Here is a 22,095-nt window from a genome sequence, read left to right on the forward strand (position 1 = left end):
AGGTGGCCTAAAGAATACCCTTAATAAACCTCGGCAATCCCACAATATAGTGGATCTTCCTCCTGAAGCTGCCCCCTATGCAATTGTTCTAGCTGGCGTCCCTGAGCTCACTAATGATATCAGGGAAGACCATCAAAGCCTCCGGAATAAAGTGATCTATTGGCTGCGCAAGAATAGACCATTGCCCGCCTATATTAATGGGGAAATACTGCATGTTAGGCGTTGTGAATGGGTGGGGTCGCGTCCCAAAGACATTAAAGGGGACGTAATTATAGTAAATTTTAAAGACCACAGAGCAGTCAGACACATTGGGGATTGGTATGATTACATTAGCAGTGATACTGTTTCGACACATTATCTTAACTATTTTTACCCATATTCACCAGTTCAATATTGCTCAAACCAGGAGGACGGTTGGCAGATTGTCAATAGATCAGAACCTAACCATTACGGCCGTAGTCGATTTTCACTTGCACAAACACGTGAATCATTCAATTGCCAGTCTAGACAACCCCATCCTCCTAATAGAGGTTGGAACAATTATTTGTGGGAAAACAGAGACATTGTCCTGCCTGCCTATAATCTACCAACCCAAAACCGGTTTGATGTCTTTTCCGGGTTAGAATATGTGGATTGACGCAAGACCGTTACTCCCAATAGCCTACCTATTAGTTCAGGTGTACATAATGTCGATACTCAGGAGAACACCAATGAACAGATGTCATTATTTTGCACCGAGGATATTATGTATGCACAAACTATTCATAGTACAACCTATGATAATAAGATGAAGGACAGTTATGATCCCAGCCATAAGGCCTTACACACATTTAATTTAAATGATGAGGGACTCATTGGGAGCCCCTGTCATAATCAAATCCAGGAGTCTGGGACCCCTAGTGATTTAACCAATGGGGAAATTAAAGTTAAAGTTAATAGGAAAACCTGCACACTTCTATTTTGGAATGTGGCAGGTCTTAGGGAGAAAATCAATAACCCATCCTGGGGCACACTCATGGATGGTCATGATATCCTGGCTTTCCAGGAAACATGGTCCTTAGACCCAGTGAATATGCATGGGTATAGAAGCTTCTTTACCCCGGCGGTGGGGGGTACCCATGGTAGAGCTAAGGGAGGTCTATTGACTTTTGTCTCTAATTTGCTTAGATATGATGGGATCCGGTTTTCCCCAAAATCTAGCTTTTATCAACTGATTATTTTAAGGAATATAAAGGGGCTTAATGTCGTTATTATTAATTTTTACAATAATATATCAAGGAAAGAAATCCCCAGTGTCCTAGCAACACTGAGGGAGGATTTATATCATGAAATAGACAAAACCGATAGAGAAGTTATGTTTGTTTGGGGGGGTGATTTTAATTCTAAACTTTGTACTAAGAGTAAACAGGGATTATGCGGCTTAATGATAGAGCAGGAATCTAACTTAACTCATTTCGAACATTCTCTGATTGGGGATTTATTGAATGACATTATGTTTATGTATGATTTAGGCTATGTAAATGAATCCGCCCAAAATCCTATCACCTTCGTGCCTACATTTATTGGTAAAGGTGCATCATCCACCATCGACTTTATCATTGCCTCAAATAATTGCAGTCACAAATATATTAAATCTAGTACCTTGGACCTGCCGGTAAGCGATCATTTGCCCCAGATTATGGTGGTTGAAAATCTTTTTCCTGATCAACAAGAGGATGTGCCTCTTACACACATAGCATCGGATATGGCCCTTGGTAGTCAAAATGGGTACTATTTAAAATGGGACAAGGTTGTCCCGGAAAGGTTCTTAGACAACCTATTGAAGGTTTGCCCTGGTAGTTTTGCCATCTGCTTAGATGATAAATCTAGTAGTGACTTGATTATCGAACACTTTAATATAATAGCTACCACAATTAAGAATATATTGTGGGTGGAGGCAAACAATGGTGCAAAGGGTAAGAGAAGCTGGTTTGATAATGCCTGCACCAGATCTTTAACAGCTTTAAAAAGAGCCGTTCATAGAACACCACGTGATCCCATCGAAATAAGACACTGCAGGAAAAAATATAATGAAGCCTTAAAGAATAGGAAAATGGATATAAAAAAGAATGCCCTGGAAATGCTATGTGAAGCATCGCAACAGAAGGATACATCTGCATTCTGGAGGGCTGTTAATACACCTTTCCTATACGATAATTCTAAGGCGCGTATAGAGATTGCCATCACAGAGGAGGATTGGGTGGCGCATTTTTCTAGCCTTTATAGTTCACAAGAATTTCCCAATATTACTAGCCCCATCACTGGGGATCTTATAGGTGAAGGGAGTGAAAAATTGGTAGTAACCCTGGAGGAAGTCAATAAGGGTCTGAATGCAATGAAGGGCGGCAAAGCTGCAGGGCCCGACGGGATCCCTGCTGATTTGTATAAAGGAAATGCTGAGCTTTGGGGTCCCATGCTGGTGCAATTATTTAACGCAGCACTGGCTAGGGGCCTAAATCCGTCCTGGTTCACTTCGGTGATTGTACCCATTTACAAAAAGGGAGACAGACAATGTTGTGCCTGTTACAGACCAATCTCCTTATTGGACTCATCTGTTAAAATCCTGGGGAGAATTATCTTGGCTAGACTACATAGCTGGGCAGTAGAAAATGAAATAATGAGTGACCTACAATATGGTTTCCAAAAGGGTATTGGCACCATTGAACAGTGCCTAAATCTGATGTTAATACAATCAAAATATCTTAGCATAAAGGGTGAGTGCCTGTATTTTACGTTCGTTGACCTTTCGTCAGCGTTTGATTGTGTTTCACATGCTAAATTATGGGCAATTTTAAAAGAGATAGGTGTGGAGGATTCTATTGTGTGCTTTTTGAAGGATCTTTATTCAGGTGCTAATGCTACGGTTCGCTTTGGCAGTGGGGGCCAATGTACCAGGAGCTTTCGGGTGGGCCGGGGCGTGCGTCAGGGATGCGTCCTGGCCCCCTTTTTATTCCTGGTGTATATTAATGGTCTTGAGCGCCACCTCTTGCGGGAGTGTGTGGACATGCCTAGGATTGGGGGAAGGTTCGTCCCCGCGCTCCTATATGCGGATGACGCAGTCTTAATGGCTCGCACCCCCATGGCGCTACAATCTTTGATACAATCCTTTGAATCTTTTATGTCCAATCTAGATTTAAGGGTTAATTGTAGTAAAACCTTCACAATGAACTGTGGCAAAAAAACTGGCAAACATACTAAAAGAATGTTCTTGAATGGAGTTTGTTTGGAATCTACTTCTACCTTCCCCTATCTTGGCGTTCTGTTCCACGAAAATGGGGTGTGGTCCCATGCAGTTAAGGCCAGAACTTTTTTGTTCCAAAAAACTATTATGGCCTTAAAGAATTTTATTAAAAAACTGGGAAAGAAACCGATTAAAGAAATTTTAACAATTTATAATGCCACATGTATATCGGTTGCTATGTATGGCTCAGGTCTTTGGGGCTATTTTAACATTGATTCGATCCAGAAAGTGGAAAACAGATTTTTGAGATATGTCCTGGCAGTACCTCAGTGTGTCGCGACCTATATCTGCCACATTGAACTTGGTCTAACATATATATCCGATTTGATTAGAATCCAGCCAGTTCTCTTGTGGCATAGGATCTGGACAACTAATGAGTGCACAATGAATCGGGCCATCCTGCAGGACGTCCTTAAATTGGAAAATGTGGGTTGTGTAGAATGGCTAACTTATGTTAGAACATTTCTTGGTGAAATTGGTTGCCCACAATATTTCGAAGAGCCACTCTTAATGGACTAGGTTTCTAGGAAATCTTTGTTTAGGTTATCCCTGGAATACCTTATGGAAATTAGAAGGGTGGAGGAAATGAAGAAAAAGACTGTATCTCTACATTTTCCTCTGCTCTCTGGTATTAAAGTACAGCCATATTTATCATTGTCGATATCAAACTATGACCGTTTTATCTTGACCCGTTTTAGATTGTCTATTGTTTTTAGACTTTTGTCTCTCCCAGTTATGAATACGTGGTCGCCAAATCTACCTCCATGCTTGTGTGATGATTCTTCATCCCAGTCAGATATTCACATTTTATTCTTTTGCAAATTGTATACTACACCTCGTAGGTCATATATTACTCCTCTTCTTAAAGAATGGAAAATCAATAACTATCGCCTTGCCTTTTTAGAACTACAGAGAATGGATACTTATCTTACCATTACCGCAGTCCTAAGTTTTTTTAAAACTGTTTTTAAACTCAGGAAAACATTGGGTCTTTAATATGTTTTTAAATTTTGACCCTTCTCCTTTTTATACTTTATGTGTATTATGTATTACTGAAATTTACTGCTGTAACTTTCATGGTTTTTGTCTTTTAAACCGAATAAAGTATTCTTGACTTGACTTGACAGTGCAGGTTTTGTGTGTGGGCGAGGGTTTAAGAGGTGTACGAGTATTGTGGGCCACATGAAGTGTGTATTTTAGGGGCCGCATGAAGTATACTTTTGGGGGTGGGGGTTTGGGGGCTTGTTAAGGTTGCAGGTTTGTGAATGTCCTGAGGTATGCATGTTTTGGGGGAGCTGTGTAGTGGAAGTCTACGTGTTCTTGGGGGAGGTGGGGGCACATTTAATGGTGTTTTGAGGCACTTGAAGCGACCTGTGTTTTAGGGGCCTTGCATAGGGTGCACTTTTCGGGGGTCCGTGAAGTTTGTGTGTTGTCCCCTGCTTGACGCTTCCCTATTCTTATGAAAGGTGAGGCTCACACGCCCTGTTTTTGTTGAGCTATGCAACCTGCCAGCTCACATTCCTGGGAAGAGATTTGTGAGTGAGTAAGTCAGGCATTTGCAAAAAAATGAGTGGTAGGAATTTGGAAACGTACACCTCCATGTCTAATATGCTGCCTGCAGTCTTTTTCATTGACTTACGGCAGACTCCAACCCCTTCCCCTCCAGCTGTCAACAGAGATTGTTTTGTTTTTCTTACATGTCTGGGGTGTTTTCCATCTTCATTCTCTTTGTCATGTTTTCGCCTGCTCCCTCTTTCCCCTGTACCCTCCTCCTTTGTGTCCTGCTCTCGTTTTTCCATTGAAAACATTGTTTGCTGCTATTTCTCCTTCACATTCCCTTCTCTCCTCATTTACTTCCGCTCCCCATGACCCTCTCGTACATCATTATTCATCCACTCTACGCAGCACTCAAGCAATGGATAGACAGGCACAGGTGCCTTGAGATCCCACAGAGCGGGTGTGGGTAAAGAGTAACCAGATTCTGTGCTGATGAAACCCAAGTTAGACATTTGTTTAGTTCGCGCCCTTGTTCCAGTAGAATGTGGCCTTGTGTCACTCCAGGGCAGGATTTCCTTTCTGCGAGGACTCGCTCCTCTGAACACGTTCTCCTGCAGCTATCCTTCCCCTTCCTCAAAGTGACGTTAAGCCTCAACTTGTTCAGCCTGTTCTAGGACTTGTGCTCTTCCTGTAGCAAGCGTCTTTCTCTGGCAGTGGCACAAATGCTGGCCCATGACCTTTTTGTCACTGTGCTGTGCGACTATTGACTCTCACTTTTAAATTAAGGAAGGAGGCGTGCTTCAGATAGGCAAGTTCAGGTTCGAACTGTGTGATCTTGTGGAAGTTGCTGTCACCCAAGAACCCCATTGCTAAATGTCTTCATTGCTGCCTTACCTGGTTAGGCTCAGCAGATGCTTTCATTACAGAAATCTTTTGAACCCTGAGCATTCCTTTCACGAGTCAATGTTATCATGTGTGTTTCATTGGTTTAATTCAGCTGATGGAAGGCTTCAAGTGGCAAATTGTAATGAATGGCTAATGAAAGCTTCGGCCTGGAAATGAGGTGCCCTATAGCATGCATTATTCTGGTGACATAAGAGTGCTGCTCATTGTAGAATATTAATGTCTGTACGACCCAGGCCCCTGTTAAATCTTTGGGCCAGAGTGGGAGCTCCTTGCTTGTCACTTGTGTTCGTATGTGGCACTGAATGTCTGTCTCCCAGACGCATTTGTGATGAGCTGGCTGCACCTGTATCTGCTTTTTTTCTGCATTAACTTCAGTTTTCCTTTTCTTTTGCAGTCGACGATGAAGATGCTGCAGTCAACCGCATTGCGTGAGTTAACGCCCATTTAATGCACATAGTTTCATAAAATAAGCCCTCTTCTCCACTATCTGTATCCCTTTCTTACCTCCCACATTGGCTCCTATTCTCACCTTCTGTACTTCCTGTCCCATAACTGTCCCCTCTTCCCTTCTGTTCCTCCCTCGCTTGTGTGTTACTCTTTTCTATCTCTTCCCTTCTCAGCCTCCCAGTACCTCACAGCCCATGGTCTTCCAATCTCCTTCTCTGATTCCTTTTTCCTCCACGCCCCTTCCTGTATCCTTTTATTTCTTGCCCTGTTTCCCTTGTTGTTCCCGTCTTCCCTTCGCATATCCCGCTCGCTCCCTCTGTCTCCTTTTATCCTCCCTCTCTGTGGCTTTCCTTTCCATCACTGCTTCCTCCCTTCTCTCTCCTCTGCACACCTGCATCTCTCTTCCTTCTATCTTGGCTTATTTTCTTCCATTCTTCCCAAGTTGACATCTGCCTTCCCCCCCACCCCCTAGTTGCCTCTCTTCGTTTGGCTCTTTTCTTACTATCCTGACCTCACTCTCTCTACTCTTGCGTTCTCCCTTCTCTCCCCATCCTTTAACGCTTCCTTCCTCTCATTTTTCTTAACTTCTTTCTCTCACTTGCTGCCAGGCTGCTCCTCCCTTTCACATTTTAACTTTCATCCTTCTTCTCAACTTTCCCGCCTTTTCCAATCTCCTTGCCCTTCTTCCCTGCGGTTCCTTCTCAGTCCTGACCTTCTCTTCCCACCCTTCCTTTCTCTTCCCTCCCTCCCTCCCCTCCCTCCCTCCCTTTCTCTTCCCTCCCTCCCTTCCTCTTCCCTCCCTCCCTTCCTTTCTCTTCCCTCCCACCCTTCCTTTCTCTTCCCTCCCACCCTTCCTTTCTCTTCCCTCCCACCCTTCCTTTCTCTTCCCTCCCACCCTTCCTTTCTCTTCCCTCCCACCCTTCCTTTCTCTTCCCTCCCACCCTTCCTTTCTCTTCCCTCCCACCCTTCCTTTCTCTTCCCTCCCTTCCTTTCCTTCCTCTTCCCTCCCTTCCTCTTCCCTCCCTTCCTTTCCTTCCTCTTCCCTCCCTCCCTTCCTTTCCTTCCTCTTCCCTCCCTCCCTTCCTTTCCTTCCTCTTCTCTCCCTTCCTTTCCTTCCCTCCTTCTCCCTGCTGATTTCTCATGTCCCTCTTCTCTGGGTGTGCTCTTGCCTGCCTGCCCCTCATCATTTGCTCTTCTTCCCAGTCTCTCTCAGCCTTCTTTCAACAGCCCCCTTTGCCCTGCTCTTTCTTTCATCCGTTTTCGTCTTGCAACCCTCACCCCGAGCACCTGAGATTCCTGGCAACTCCCGATTTTAAATGGCCAACACTTTTGAGCTGCAAAGACGGAAGCCCCCTGCTCGAACCTCGGAAAGAACTCTGGGTGAAAGTGTTCATATCCCCTTCTAATACGGCTCCCAGCAGGCGCGCAACACCCATTGGGCTCACCGGGCTTCAGCCCCCCCTGTCATGTGTGTCAGCCCGGCTGAGACAGCCTCGCGGGCTGGCGTCCGTCTAATTGCAGCCGGACCCGAGTACTTCACAGGTCTTTAAAAGACCATTTACTCGTTAATGAGGCTTTTGTTGCGTTTTCGCCCCTTCTGACAGCCACTCTGCCTATGGCTGGAAGACTTAACCTCCCCCCCCCCCCCCCCCCCCCCCCCCCTCCGAAATCTTTTTCAGCCCCACCCCCCGAAATTTGGCTCTAGTTGCCCGCCTGGCTCCCAGCCCTCCCCCGCCAAAGAACCTTCTGTTTCTGCCGCTTCAAATTGACTAAACGTTTTAAAACCCTGATGTGTCTATAGCAGTACTGTCCGAGATTCCAGAGTGGTACTATCTTCGCTTTTAACATTGATTTGTTTCCTCTTGTCTGTTGTATTCTAATTTCTTATTCAAGTCTTCTACAAAATGGTTCTTACCTAACGTGTTCTATCGCCCTGAGGGTTTGTGTTGTAACTTATGTTTCCCTGCTGCTCAGCTAGAATGACTGTGGCGTGGAATGTTGGATGGATGGAATGTTGGATGTCTGTGAATGTCAGTTGGGTATGGGCTGAGCAGCAGGACAGCTGCTCCTGGTGGGGTTTCCCTTGTTTTCATGATTTAAACTTATAACAACTTAAATGAAGAACTTAACTAATCTACGCTATAAGTCCAGTACTTCTTTTGGATTACAACATTTTGGCGATGAATTAGAAGACTCCACGTGTGCCACCTAATGGAAATTAAAGGAAAGAAAAAGTGAAACTTGACAGGAACAGAAAAGTGAAGTCCGAGCATGTTGGAGAACTGAAATCTGACAGGTACAGGAAAAATAGCCATGGAAACCACAAGGTAAAAGACTTTTTACGAAAATTAAAAGTACGTGTGTAATGCTGTCTGGCACCCAAACCCCACCAGTGACCCTGCCAACGGTCGCCCTTTAACCCAAGCGTGCCAGATATAGTGTTAATCTTGGACAAGATACGAGTTCAGTACTTCACTTAAAATATGTTGATTGGGGGCAAATATCGAGCCCCAGTGCTAACTATTGAAGGATTTGGTTTTAAAGTGAGGAATCTTTATGTGTGCTGATCGGGGGCAATGATCGAGCCCCGGTGTGTATTTTGAAATATATTACTCGGGGGCAAAGACCGGGCCCCGGTGAGAAGCTGTTGGGCAGTTTTTTTTTTTACTTTGGAGTACGGGCCCTGTCGCTTTCTGGTGCTGTTTTTGGGCAGTGATGAGTAACATCGATGCTTTGGAAATGTCGAGGCAATGACTAATAGAAGTCTCCGAGGTTGACAAATCATCAGACAATGCATATATTAATTGGCAGCAAATGTTTTCAGGAGTGGAGATGTGCTGATGCCGATTGAATTTTCAACTTTATTCAATGGTTTACACTGTTTTCGGGGGTGCCGTGTATGTTCAGTTTTGTCCTCAGTAACGGATTAACTGTTACAGTTTAAATGGAAAAATCCTGCACGAGATGGACAACACACGCGCCAGCTTACCTCCTCATGGAGATCTTCGGCGTCACCATGACACCATCTCTTTTGTGACGACTCCTCACTGCAACCTACGTCAGTACTCCTGTGTGGCGATTATGGGTGCATGTTCTGGCCGAGAACCACCCGGTTTTACGTGGATATGCGTGCCTTCAATTTTATGTAAATAACCCAGGCGCACACAGTTTACAGGTCCAGGTATTGACAACAATGTCAATTGGGAGTGTCAGAATAACAGGAATCTTGCTACGCTGTGATCGACTGTTTCTCAGAGAAAAATGTGAAGTATTTTATACGTTTTAAACTTCTTGCCTTGCTGATACGGGATATGTCGTTTTGTAACAGCTGAAGATGACTGTGGATTTTACTGTGGGGAATATCGACGGCGTGTCCGTTAGCTCAGGATGTATAAAAAAATCACAATTGAGAGGAAAAGATCCTTCCTTTGTTGACGTTTGCCAGTTACATCATTGGTCTGAGTGATAGAGAGTAATTGAAAAGGGGAAGATTACTAGCTGAATATCGGCAGTGTGCCCTTTAACTATAAAGTCTATAAGTGGAATAAATCTCCCGGAACCTGATCCATGACAGGGACAGTAATTAAAAGCAAGAGTGCGATGAGGGGCTTAAAGCCCAGAGCCGGGACAGTGATCCTAGAAGATTGTATCCAGCAGTCTCCAGATTGAACCTGGAACCGGGATAGTGATCCCAGAAGCTGGCCATTGAGCTAGAATTGGAAGGGGACAGAGTGTCCTAGAATTTGAACCACGACAGAGAGCCAAGCCAAGTCCCAAAATTGGAATTGGGAAGGGACATAGGTCCCAGAATATAAACCACTGTGAATATGGTGTATGAGGTGGCTGTTAAGTGTTAAGCCACTCATTGGTATATGTCGTGTATGAGATGGCTGTGTTATGATAAGTCACTCATTACTACATGTTTGTTGTTTGGTTGATAGTATGGGGATAAATCACCCATTGACTTAGTGCTTGAATTTGAACCACGACGGAGAGCCATGTCCCATAATTGGAACTGGGAAGGGACATAGGTCCCAGAATATTGAAACACTGTTAATGTTGTGTATGAGGTGGTGGTTAACTGTTGGGCCACTCATCGGTTTGAGTCGTGCATGAGATGCCTGTGTTTTGTTAAGTCACTCATTATTAGGTATGTTTTGTTGTATTATGTGCGGGAATGTGACACCTATTGTATTGGTGTTTGAGTTTTGGGTAAGTGTGAGTGGTAGATTTATTGGATGTGTGTGTAGAAGTGTTTTGAGGGTGATCGTTTTCTGACCTGCGGAGTGCACGTTGTGTTCTGATATTTGTATTGTTGTAAGGTTTGTTCCCTGTATGTTGCTTGTCGTGCCGGTCTGGCCAACTGGTGTGATTTGTGCCATATGGGTTTTGGTGTATGATGTAGGACAGTGGTTTATTCAGGAAGTGTTGTGATACTTTGGTCAGAATGTGATGTGGTGTGAAATCTTTAGTATAGTTTGCGTGCAAGTTGAGATGTAGTATGGCGTGAAAGAATGTTCTTTTAATTATTCACTGTGTGTGAGATGAGATGTAGTATGATGTGATATGATGTTTCTTTTATGTGGGTTTGATGAGGTGTGGTATGGTGCGACAGGTTGTGATGTGAGATGTTTATATTGTGTTGCATTATTTTTCTTATGATTAGTGCATTGTAGTCAATTTCTTGACTATATGTTATTTGCCATATTGTCATTATTTCGATTGTTTCATCTAATCTATTTTACAATGCATTTGTTCCCCGTAAAGAAGGGAGATATGTTGTAACTTATGTTTCCCTGCTGCTCAGCTAGAATGACTGTGGCGTGGAATGTTGGATGGATGGAATGTTGGATGTCTGTGAATGTCAGTTGGGTATGGGCTGAGCAGCAGGACAGCTGCTCCTGGTGGGGTTTCCCTTGTTTTCATGATTTAAACTTATAACAACTTAAATAAAGAACTTAACTAATCTACGCTATAAGTCCAGTACTTCTTTTGGATTACAACAGTTTGTCTGCTCTATAGGAAACTATTAAATATGTGAATACATTATTTGTATGTCCCTTATTTTGAGTGACGCTTAAACTGCCCTGACACACACACACACCACACACCACGCACCATCCCCCCCACCCCCGGAGGCTGACGTAGGGATCCCATGCACTGTCCCCTCCCTGAGGCAGTGCAAAAAGATTTGCTAGCCCATCTTGTGATGAGCTAATGGGGCTATTTCGCCCTTTTAGGGCGGTTCAGAGGGAGCACATTTTGAAGCTCTGTTATGTGCAGGAGTGTGTGAAAACACGGGGAGTGTGAGTGGATGAGTGCGAGAGGCAGACAGAAGAGAGAGACCTCTTTTTTGCTTTCTTTCCTATTCTGAGAGGCCAGTCGGAGCTCCTCTGCCCGTTTAAGTTGCCCAAAGAGCTGTGAGAGAATGGCGGCGAAGCCCGTAAACCGGCTGAGCTCGGGGTTTGAGCTTTGGGGCCTGCTTGTCTCGTGACCTGGTCATGAGAACCCTTGGGGGGGGGGGGGGGGGGGGGGGGGGTTATACATTCCCACTCGCCCCCCGCATTCAAACCAAGATCACGCATTTCTCCATCCCTGACACTGCCTTCCTGATGGGGGTCTGCCTAGGTTTGCAAAGGCTACAGAGGGTCGGAGCTGCATGCAGACGCCGAGTGTGACCGTGAGCAGGTTGTGCGCCCTCCTTGGGCTCGCCCAGCACATTCCAGTGTGTTCTGTTGTTCAGCCAATCTACCAAGAAAGGAATGAGGCACAGCAAGCAGAAAGTCAGTTTTCTCCGAATTAATTAGGTGATTAAATTAAGAAACGCGTCTGGTGTTTGTGTTCTCGCACGGAGAGGACGTGGCCACGCACTTTGGGCTGGACGGTCCCTTTTGGGGCGTGGCAAGACATATTACTGCCTTGTTCGGCAGTGACTCAGAACAACTGAGCGGAACCCATCAAGAGTAAACACAGGAGTTTGAGATTCATTCTGTCGTTTCCACCTGTCTCTTTTTTTGTTTTTCCGATGAAGAGATAAGGCATCCCTGGTTCTGCCTTTGTCTCCTTCTCCTCCAGTGTTGAAGTGCGCCAGCGCTGGCACTGTATCTGCCCCTCCAGGGCAGCGTGGCAGGGCACAGCTGGACTATGTGTGCAGGGTCGGACTGAACCTTTGAGCTCCTCCTGACACGTTCACACAAACAGCAACCTTTGCCCTTGCGTCCAACAACGTCAGCGTGAATTTAATGCCTTATCCAGGTGATGCTTGGAAATCCGCCCGGGGCCGTCAGATAGCGCCCTCTCAGCATGTTGTAAATTAAAGCCCTGACACGTGGCTGCCTCCGAGGTTCTCCTGGGGATATGAAGGGGCCTGTCCCAAAGAACAGACCTTGCGTCAAGGCGCTATACATGTATGCAGTTTTGTACAGTACGAACCTAGCTACAAAACAAGCCAACAGTGTATGTAAAGTGGTTCAGTCGGGGCCACTTGAATTATGGGGTAGGGGCAAATTATGCAGCAGTGTTGAGTAAATTATGCAGTAACAGAAGGCAAATTGTGTGGCGTCATGCAGCACATTTTGTAATAGTATGACTTATTATTTTGTCCCGTTTACCCATAACACTATCTGGGCATTGGTTGCACCTCATTAGTACAAGTTCAACACCCATATACATCAATAAGCAACAGAAAAGTGACCAGTCAACCTTTGCAACTGGCCTTCTAGTGCACAGCAACGTGCGTTTCTGTGTTTTTAGTAACTTTTGAACCACTTGAGCTAGAAAACTTTTTTTTGTCTAAAATCAACAGGTTATGCTGCAGATGATGTATTTATGTGGCAAATGCGGCACATCTATATTTATGCAAAAAATGTCACAAAATCACATCATTCTAGTGGCCCTGGGTACAGTGCAGGGGAGAGTGGACAAGACGAGGGGAACCCATACTGGAAAAGGTGTTTGGGTGAGGGAGGGCGGTCAGAATCACATTGAAAAGAAGACTATCGACTTTGAACAAGATACAGGTAGGGCAGGATTTTAAATGAAGAATCGCATGCCAAGCTTATTGCCTTGCAAGGCCAGTGTTTGAACGTTTCACATTGGTTCTCAAACTTCTATGATAAAATATCTCTAAATTGAAGTCTTCTGGGGTTCATAACCGTGCCACCCGGTGGAGGACCCCACTCAGATCACCACCATATGTGAGCAGGACAACCTAAACCATTTTTCGGTGGGAGACATTGGAGATTTCTGGAATCGACCAGCTGTCTCAGTGTTAGACCGGCTTCCTGGGCACCAGGGCACTCAGTGGTTACTGCGCTCCAATCACATCAACTGGAGTGTTTCCCGCTGGTGTCCTGGGGCCTCAGTACTAGTGGACCCAACACTGGACAACAAAGTACTCCTCTCCAGCACGTGACTCTCCCAGGGCAGCGAGACAGAGCATTCCAAGGCTTTACTCAAGGAGGTGAGGTGGGGTTAGACATTCAGAATACAGTGCACACTGTGCACAGCTGATAAAAATCTATGTCCAGTCAGTGCTTTACTTTTTATAAAAGAAAAGTACTTTAATACACGCGAGAATTATACTACACCCAAAACTAGGATAAATGTTGAAAACCAGATGTCTCTACAACCCTCTGGGACAGAGTTCTGACCCCAAACAGTATTCTAGAGTCTAGACGCTAAGCACTATAATAACCAAGTTAACATGTAGACATACAATTAGCATTGCATCCTACAGACCATGTTGCAGAGGGTTGCTCTTATTGGCTAGAACCATGATACCAGACTTTGTAGTGAAATGATAGTTTCAGCAAATGATGTGAAGTCAAAGGTTCTTGATCAGCCCCATAACCCCCACCCAAAGCCACAGAAGCGCCCTCCGTCCGGAGCGAGGACACTGCTCTAGTGGCGTCAGGGATCCGATCACAGGTGCCTGATGTCATGGCACAGTTTACTGGAGTCCCACTAGTCCAGTAGCCACTGGCTAAATGTAGGAGGGTAGTGGCTGGACAAAGTGCCAGTTCACCCGGATACCCCCAGGTATCACAAAAAGAAAGGTGGGGGGACCTGTTCCACCGGACTCCATTCCCCAGCTACTGCTTGTGACTGGAAGTGCCACACAGGCTCCCGCAGGGGAGGGTTTGGGGCAAAGCGATCTAACCTTCAAGGACTGGGATCAAGCATCCCCATCTCTGTCGCCATCTCCCTTGATGTGCTGCAAGCTTCCTTTCCTTATCCTGAGCAGCTGTCTGCACTTTTTGTTCCACGCTCCAGTTCCACAAGCCTCACAGGAACAGCTAGTTTTCTGGCCGCTGCTGCTGGTGCCCTTGCTCATTCTTTTGCAGCATAATCCATCAGTCCGAGAGATAACTTCCTCAAGTTTCAGATGTGGTGAGCAAGCTTCATACTTCACACCGCATGTCCCTGCCGGCTTACTTGGACTGACCCGGTGTGTGTCGCCTCTTCAGAATCATAGAACACTCTTGAACAACAACTGATCACTAAGACCAGACCAAGGTGGGGCACCCTCAGGGTCCTCTTAGCAGAGTTAGTACAGCTAAACCTAGATAAGAGCCGAGTGTCGACCCCAGCACACCAGGTCTCTCCTAGGAAACTGGGAGGAGCTGGGATGTCCCGCAGAACAGCTCGCATTCCACACACTGGCTCAACTCACCATTCTTTCCCAGTACACCCACTGGCTCTCAAACACACGTCCGGTAGACAAAGGCAACAGGACCCCAGGCAAAGGATAGACTGCACAGGATTGATCAGGAGGGTGGCTAGCGACTAACCCCGTCAGACTATAGATTTATTGCTGCCACCACTGTCAGTCTACCACAGCCGCGGTAGAGAGGGCAGTAGCCACTCTCTGAAAAATAGGGGTGCACTAGGCATGCCCCCTCGACCTCCGAGCCAAGCTCTAGGGTCTCAGTCCATGTAAACAGGGAGACCCACAGTGGACCTGCAGGATTGTCATGTCCACTGAGGTAGGGATCTACAAAACATACAATAACTTTTAAATGTTCACAAACCAGGATGTGCAAATATCTCTTGTTGTAATGCTGTGAAATGTCTGTTTTTAACTGTAGTATACTTTTTATGCCTACATTGTGTTGGCGAAATAAAGTTATTCTGAATCTAAAAAAAAAACATCTAAAAAAGAATCTCTTAGAGTGGTTTGGTGTGCAATTTTTGATGCAATCTATGTGCAATGAGTTCAGATTGCCTGTATGCGAATAAAAAAAGGCTTCAATTCGTTACATCATAAGGGGGATTAAGCATTCAGCTGCCTGACAAGAGTTCCATATAGTAGCTTTCGCTACAGCATCCCCTTTGAATTTGTTACTACCCCAGGTCGGGTGTTGGAAACTCATCAATGGTTAGCGACCACATTTGCAGTCACAAACCATTGATGCGTTTCATTGCAAATCCCAAAGAGATGATTATGTGCCTTTGATGGCCCCGCCGCAGAGCACCTTTAGTACATTGCAACTCTATGCGTTGTGGTTGCAAATGCGGTGATATTGCAAATTGCAGGCTTGGCTTCCACATACGTTTTATACATTAGGCTCTTCTTTGTGCCTTAGTGCTACTGTGTTCATAGAAGCCAGGTTCACCAACTTTTTAGTGAGGCCCAGTTCATATGGTCATTCCATGGGTGTGCAAGAAAACGGGCATGCCGCACAATCTACACTTTCTCACATGCATGATGGTCATGGAAAAGACTGTTGAATGAAAGATCTCACCCTAGCTCAAGAACAAATAAGCAACTTATTCATTTATTTTGTGTAGCTCCAACTAACCGGTGCTGGACACCCAAGCTTGCCATTTCTTGAGCTCCGAAAGTAGGTACCAAATCCTAGTGAAAATAGGTGAGGGGGGAAATTAGTGTAGGCAATATGAATCGATGTCACAAAAGATGGGCTGTCACAACCTTATCACATCTTCCTTTAAGTAATCGGTGAGGTAAAAAACTAGCCTTATGTATTATATATATATAATCACGTGAATATATGATTTACAGTGCACATTTTTATTTATGAACCACTAATCACGTGAATATATGATTTACAGTGCACATTTTTATTTATGAACCACTTGGTGGGGGTCTAGGAGATTCATTATAATTTTTTTTGTTTGTTTTAATTGGTGCCCTCGAGGCCTTCTATTTGAGGACTATAAATAATAAACTCGTTCTATACAAATGGAAACATAAAAATATTATTTTAGGTTAGTTTACTGATTTAAAGTGCATACACCCTTTTTAAGTATCGAGGAGCTGACTGACCTCAAGAAATGAGTCAAAATGACATTTCAAAACGAGGTTATGCTTGCTGATGACATAAGATCGATATTTTGTTCGTGGTACGCACTTTTTGGCTGGAGACCTCGTGTGGCTGCAAAATGGTATTGCAGTCATTCCTGCAGCCTGATGACGAGAACGTCGCCCAATTGCCACATTTTGATTGTTGGAGTGTGATATTTTTTCCAGTGGGGTTGTGCGTGTCATTTGTCTGTCTTACATATATGACCCTTTCAGTGACGCTATGGCAAGCAGAAGCAAGAAGTTAAAACACAGACACTCACTCACACACCGAACCACCCCCCATACTATGGGGACCGGCCATTGACCGCAAAGAAGTGTGCAATTACGATTCTAACTCCACACGAGCTTTTATAGTAGGATATGGTAAAAAGTGGACCGAGGAAAATCGAACTGCACTTTTAGGTTTTTTGATAGACTCGCTCAAAAGTACCTAAACATACTTTGGGGACCGACCCACACAAATATAGTGTTGGTCTGGGTCTGAGAAGGTTGACCCACGCTATGGAGCCGGCACCCTACAGCATGGGTTGTACATGCTCACACTACCTCCCACACTATCAGTTTAACATGTATTACTGCTACTGGGTGTCGGTCATACAAGAAGGCCAGCTGGCTGATCTGATGACAATAGGGGCATTGCATTATAAAGAAAGACTCATTTAGTTTGAGTGACGTTTCCGTCCTCACGAAAATGAATTTTAAAATGCATGTTTATGAATTGACTTGAATTCAATTTTTTTTTGCAACGGACCTATAAACAAAAACGTATTCTGTTTCTTCTGTGAAATTAGCTTTAGATTGAGACCGGAGCACCAGTCAAGATTCACTTCTGCCACCTGAAGGGTTTGAAACTGTTGCCTTTACGGCAGCATTATGTCATGAAAAGTCAGGACTGTGGTGAGCTGCTGCCTTGCTTAATTGCCAAAAGTGACCATTTCCTCGTCATAAAAGTGCAAATTCTCCCAAAAACAATTAGCATTTCGGAGCTTGCAGTTTAAAATGTTGAGATGGTCTCTTGGCCTACAGAATATGTGTTGCTGAAATTTAAGGGCTAGAAGTACTTGCGTTGGCGTCGGAAGGGCCTGCAACAGCTGCAAAACACCTTTCAGCAACCATCCTATATGACAGCTGCATATCGACCATGCTGCAATTATATACAGCTTTAATGCGATTTTTGAACCCCTGGCGTATGTGCATTACACGGTTGGTATTTGCTGATCTTGTACAGAGGAAAGTAAAGGCCAGCATGTTGATTATTGCTGCAAACTGCTCGTTAGGCTCGTGCCAGGCTCCTGCTCTCAGTGAGCCGTTTCTCAGAGATGACGTGCACAAGTTACAACAGAGCTGCTACTGCAGTTTGCCTCTGGCCATGAAGCCGCCCTGCCCAGGACATTGCATAGTGTCTGTAGCTTTACCGGCCCTCGCATTGCTTCAGACCGCACTCTGGCCCTGTCCGACAGGAGCACAGCGGCTTCTGTCAGGTGCCGATGGCACCTTTCCCTGTGTCAGGAGAGAACCAGCATACCGGCTTGATCAACACAGCATGAAGGCACAACTTCCATTGGCAATAGCGAATAAGCTGACAATATGTCAGTTACTTGAAGGAAGGCACTTAGAGCCATTACATGCTCTGCTTTCTGCTCGGCTGCTTTGAGTGACAATCTGTCTTTGCAGTAATGCGGGGACCTGACCTATAAAGCGTGATTCCAACACAAGATGCGTAACACTTGGCAGGGCTGTTTACGTCCCTCCCAACCCTAACCGAGGGTGGCCAGACTTTGAGATTTGCCTCAGACAGTCCTGGTTTTCAGCGGACTGTCCTGGTGTCCCCACACTTTTCTTATTTTTAAATACATGTCTCGGTTTTTGGGACAAAGTCAGGTCATTCTGCAAAGCAGGATTGAAAGGTATGCTTCACAGGCGCCTCTTAAGACTGAAAACGTGTCTTAATTTGTCATCAGGCAGCAGAGGATCGGAAGAGGTCGCGTGTATGCTCCCAGCAGAGCTGCGTCCGGAGTGCAGGGTAGCTCAGCATGGAGGTCCTACCATAAAAATGTACCCTTGTAAATTTATGCATGTATCTATTTGGCGGCCCAGTAGAAGGCGTAAGCTGAAACGGATCGGCCTGCTAGGAAGATAGATGTGAAATGCAAGAAAGGAAGGCAAGCTGAGGTGAAGTTGTATCCAAAAGGTAGATTTATTCTTCAGTTCAATCCAGTAAGGAACATTGATGATAAGATGGTTGTAGTAGTATTAGGAGTAGTATCAGGAGAATCAGCCCCACCGGGAGCAGCATCCCTGCTGCTCAGCCCACATACAGCAACTGACAATTCCACTCAAACATACACACAGGGAACATTCTGTGACATCACTTACACTGGCTGAGCAGCAGAGTACAGAACACAGAGAAGGGACTAGACGGCGAAGAGAGCAGGATACTTCAATGGAGATATATAGACTCTTGTAATGGGATCAGAAATGAAGAAAAATTAAATAAAACAAAATATCAAACCCACGAATATTTGTCTGTGTGATCAAGATCCGCCGTATGGGAAGTGACGGAAGGTGACTTACCTTTCTTGCAAATATATGTATGTATATGTGCTGGTTTATTCTGCTGCTTACAGAATACTTGTTGACAAGTAGTAGCGGAATAAACCAGCACTTTTAATTGGATTTAGCAGTGCATCGCATCTCGCTGCTTGTGGCACTGCTGGTGTTCTGGAACCTGCAGACAGTACTTCGTACTCTGTGTGATATATACAAGGCTACGCAACAAAATAGGACAGGCCACATATGGATGCAAAACTAAAGGATTTAGTCCTACTTTTATGCCTTGCCTGTCCCGGTTTTCGCTTTTTAAAATCTGGTCACTCTACCAAACCGTCCCCCCTCACCCAGCCTTCATAACGCGCCCAAATCCTGTGGCTTTCCATCCTGTGTGCCTAAACTGTCCTCAGTGGCTCAACCTAGGTCCCAATAGCCACTGCTGTGCTGGGGGCCCCCAAGCTCCAGGGGGGCCCTTCCCCACAGTATCCTGGCCTGAGAACGCCTGATTAAGTCCGGAGGGAGCCCCTCCAAGTACTTTGCGGGGGCAGGCCCTCAAGTTTTGTTCGCCACTAACCCCCTAGTGTTTGAACTTCTCCGTGCGTGGTGTGTTCTTGGTGGCAGTTGTCCCTCAGTTTTGCCTGCTCCACTGGATACTATTGTATTAGACTCCGAAAGCTCTCCACGCGCTCTCGGTGGATTTTAGGATGAAGTTCAAGTTAACACCAGGATAGCTGCATATATACGTGCTCCTCAGTATATGTCAAACCGTGAACTCTGTTCAGCGACTGCTCACCCAAAGAATCTTCAAGCAGTTGAAACACGAAGGTGGGACTGAGCGTTGAGGATCCTCTGCTGTGAAATACCCCGAATCCAAGCCTCCGCGCAGAACCAAAGTGCGTACACTTCACTAAAACTGGACTGTTCCACCTTTCCTATCACTGATCTTCATCCATAACGGGCTGTAACCGAAGAATATCCGAGAGGGGCCTTCACTTTACGTGCCGTCGCTCACATTGTACCTTTTCTGGTCCAACTAGAGCCCTCTGAAGTGACTTAAAGAAGAGAGGCCGTGTATACAAAACAAGGGCAACCCTACTCACAAGGAACCAGGGCAATTAACACATATTAAAGAGGCAGCAGTTCATGTGGACAATGTACAGGATACATAATAATGTTGGTGCACAATGGCAGTTCCTATTGGTATACAGATGTCAGAGAAGACCACCAATCACACAGAATGCAACACACAGGCCCATAATGTTAGTGCAAATAGTACACTGAGGGCTATCAATTGATTCGACTTCTTTCCTTTCAGTGTTCTGTCCTCTTGATTCAGTTATTGTTTTTTTCTAAAAGAGTTAGGGTGCAGCTGGGGTGGCGGGGGTGTCTTCTATTCCTTCCATCACTACCATTCACCCTGCATTTCTAATAACGTCCTTGCTTTCTGCAAGCTGGGTTTGTGGGGGGGCTGCCCCTTCTTAGGAAGATCTTGTGTGCCCTGATTTCTGCTCAATGAAGTGGTACCTCAGGACACCTACATCGCCTCTCTCAAAGTGGTGTTCTAACCCTGGAGCGGGTGGGGGTGGGGGGTGAGATGGGAAATGTCCCCTCTTTGTAGTTTTCTGTCCCCTGGTCTCTGCTGTGGTATCGTTTTCTCTAGATTCTGGGTGTGGGGAGAATGTGCTCTCTGTCCATACAGTGATTTGTCCCCTGATTTCTGCTGAATATTTTTGCATTCTGCATACTCTGAGGTGCACGCATGTCCCGTCATTAATACTGTCCGTCCCCAGGTTTGTATTATCCAGCCCCGCTTATTGATTGTTTTGGGGAATTTTGGGAAGGGGGCCGAATGGTGTTCCATTTCTTTCAGTGCCCTTCCCTGGTTTCTGCTGTCTGTTCTTGTATTATTCAGAGTATGTGAAAGAGGATTGGGGGTAGGAGGCTCCATAACATATAACTGTGTACCCTGAAATCTGCTGGAAGATCCAGCATGCTGCAGACCTGGGGTGCTCTGTCCCTCACGCTGACCTCTTCCCTCTTCGCCCTCACAGGCTGTGGATGTGCACCTTCACCCTGGCCGTATCGGCGGGGGCCGTGCTGCTGCTCCCCTTCTCCATCATCAGTAACGAGGTGCTGCTCTCCTTCCCGCAGAACTACTACATCCAATGGCTGAACGGCTCCCTCATCCACGGTGAGACTCCTGGGGGCCAGTGGTCAAATGTAACCGCACATCCTGGCAGGTATAAGTCCATGTCATGCGGACAGCAAATAAATACATATAAAAATTAGAGATATGCAAGGCTATGCCAGGCCGCACCCTTGCTACCCACAGGCTGCATAGAGAGTGTAGTAAGTGCTCACACTCCACAGAATAGAAGAAAGTTCTGGACCACACCAAAGTGTAATGTCCAGAAATGGTGATATTGGGAAGCCGAAGGCTGTCCACACGGGGTATTGGTTTCATGTTTTATTCAAAGGTCATATTGGTCCAACAAAAACAGTTGCCTCACTCTCTATTTGTTGTTTCTCAGGTCTCTGGAACCTCATTTTTCTATTCTCCAATCTCTCGCTGGTCTTCCTGATGCCATTTGCGTACCTCTTCACTGAGGCCGAAGGTTTTGCAGGATCTAAAAAGGTAAATTTGCCCCGCATCTAAAAGATCTCCTTTTGTCACCCCATAGCTGTAACCATGTATCTAGCCCATGCAACCATGTAAAGTTTAACCATTCTCAAACACCCGCCCCAGAAACCGCATCTCCTTGCGGTCCTTCTCTTAAACCAAACCCTTCTACCCCACCTGTGCTGAGTGCGAGACAGCACTGTGGTGTTAGAAGCCATGTATGTGAGAAGATCTCCTACAGGACATTCATGACCAATAATTCCAGGATTTCTGAGCACCAGCAACATTTTACTTTGGTCCTTCATGCTTGTCCTAGCCTGGCTGGTATTCCTTCAGCCCTTGGCCCCCTGAAAGAGTTCACTCAATCCCTGTTAGATTTCACTGTGCTTATAAATTGGTTTCCTGAGGCCTGTGCTGTACTTTGTCTGTCTTTGCAGAAGATGTACATTTTGTTGTCCTACATATCTA

At 45.4% G+C, this 22,095-nt stretch overlaps 1 protein-coding gene across 1 annotated transcript in view; it reads left to right on the forward strand.

Moving 5' to 3' along the window:
* LMBR1L (limb development membrane protein 1 like) overlaps positions 1-22,095 on the forward strand; it is a 129,467-nt gene that overhangs the window by 64,699 nt on the left and 42,673 nt on the right. Inside the window, exons 3-5 of the mRNA XM_085600340.1 lie at positions 6,078-6,111; positions 21,059-21,198; positions 21,539-21,642. Of these exons, the coding sequence (XP_085456466.1) occupies positions 6,078-6,111; positions 21,059-21,198; positions 21,539-21,642 (278 nt within the window). The remainder of the gene's footprint in view (positions 1-6,077; positions 6,112-21,058; positions 21,199-21,538; positions 21,643-22,095) is intronic.

Source organism: Triturus cristatus, chromosome 4_2, assembly GCF_964204655.1.
Source record: "Triturus cristatus chromosome 4_2, aTriCri1.1, whole genome shotgun sequence".
NCBI classification, from domain to species: Eukaryota; Metazoa; Chordata; class Amphibia; order Caudata; family Salamandridae; genus Triturus; species Triturus cristatus.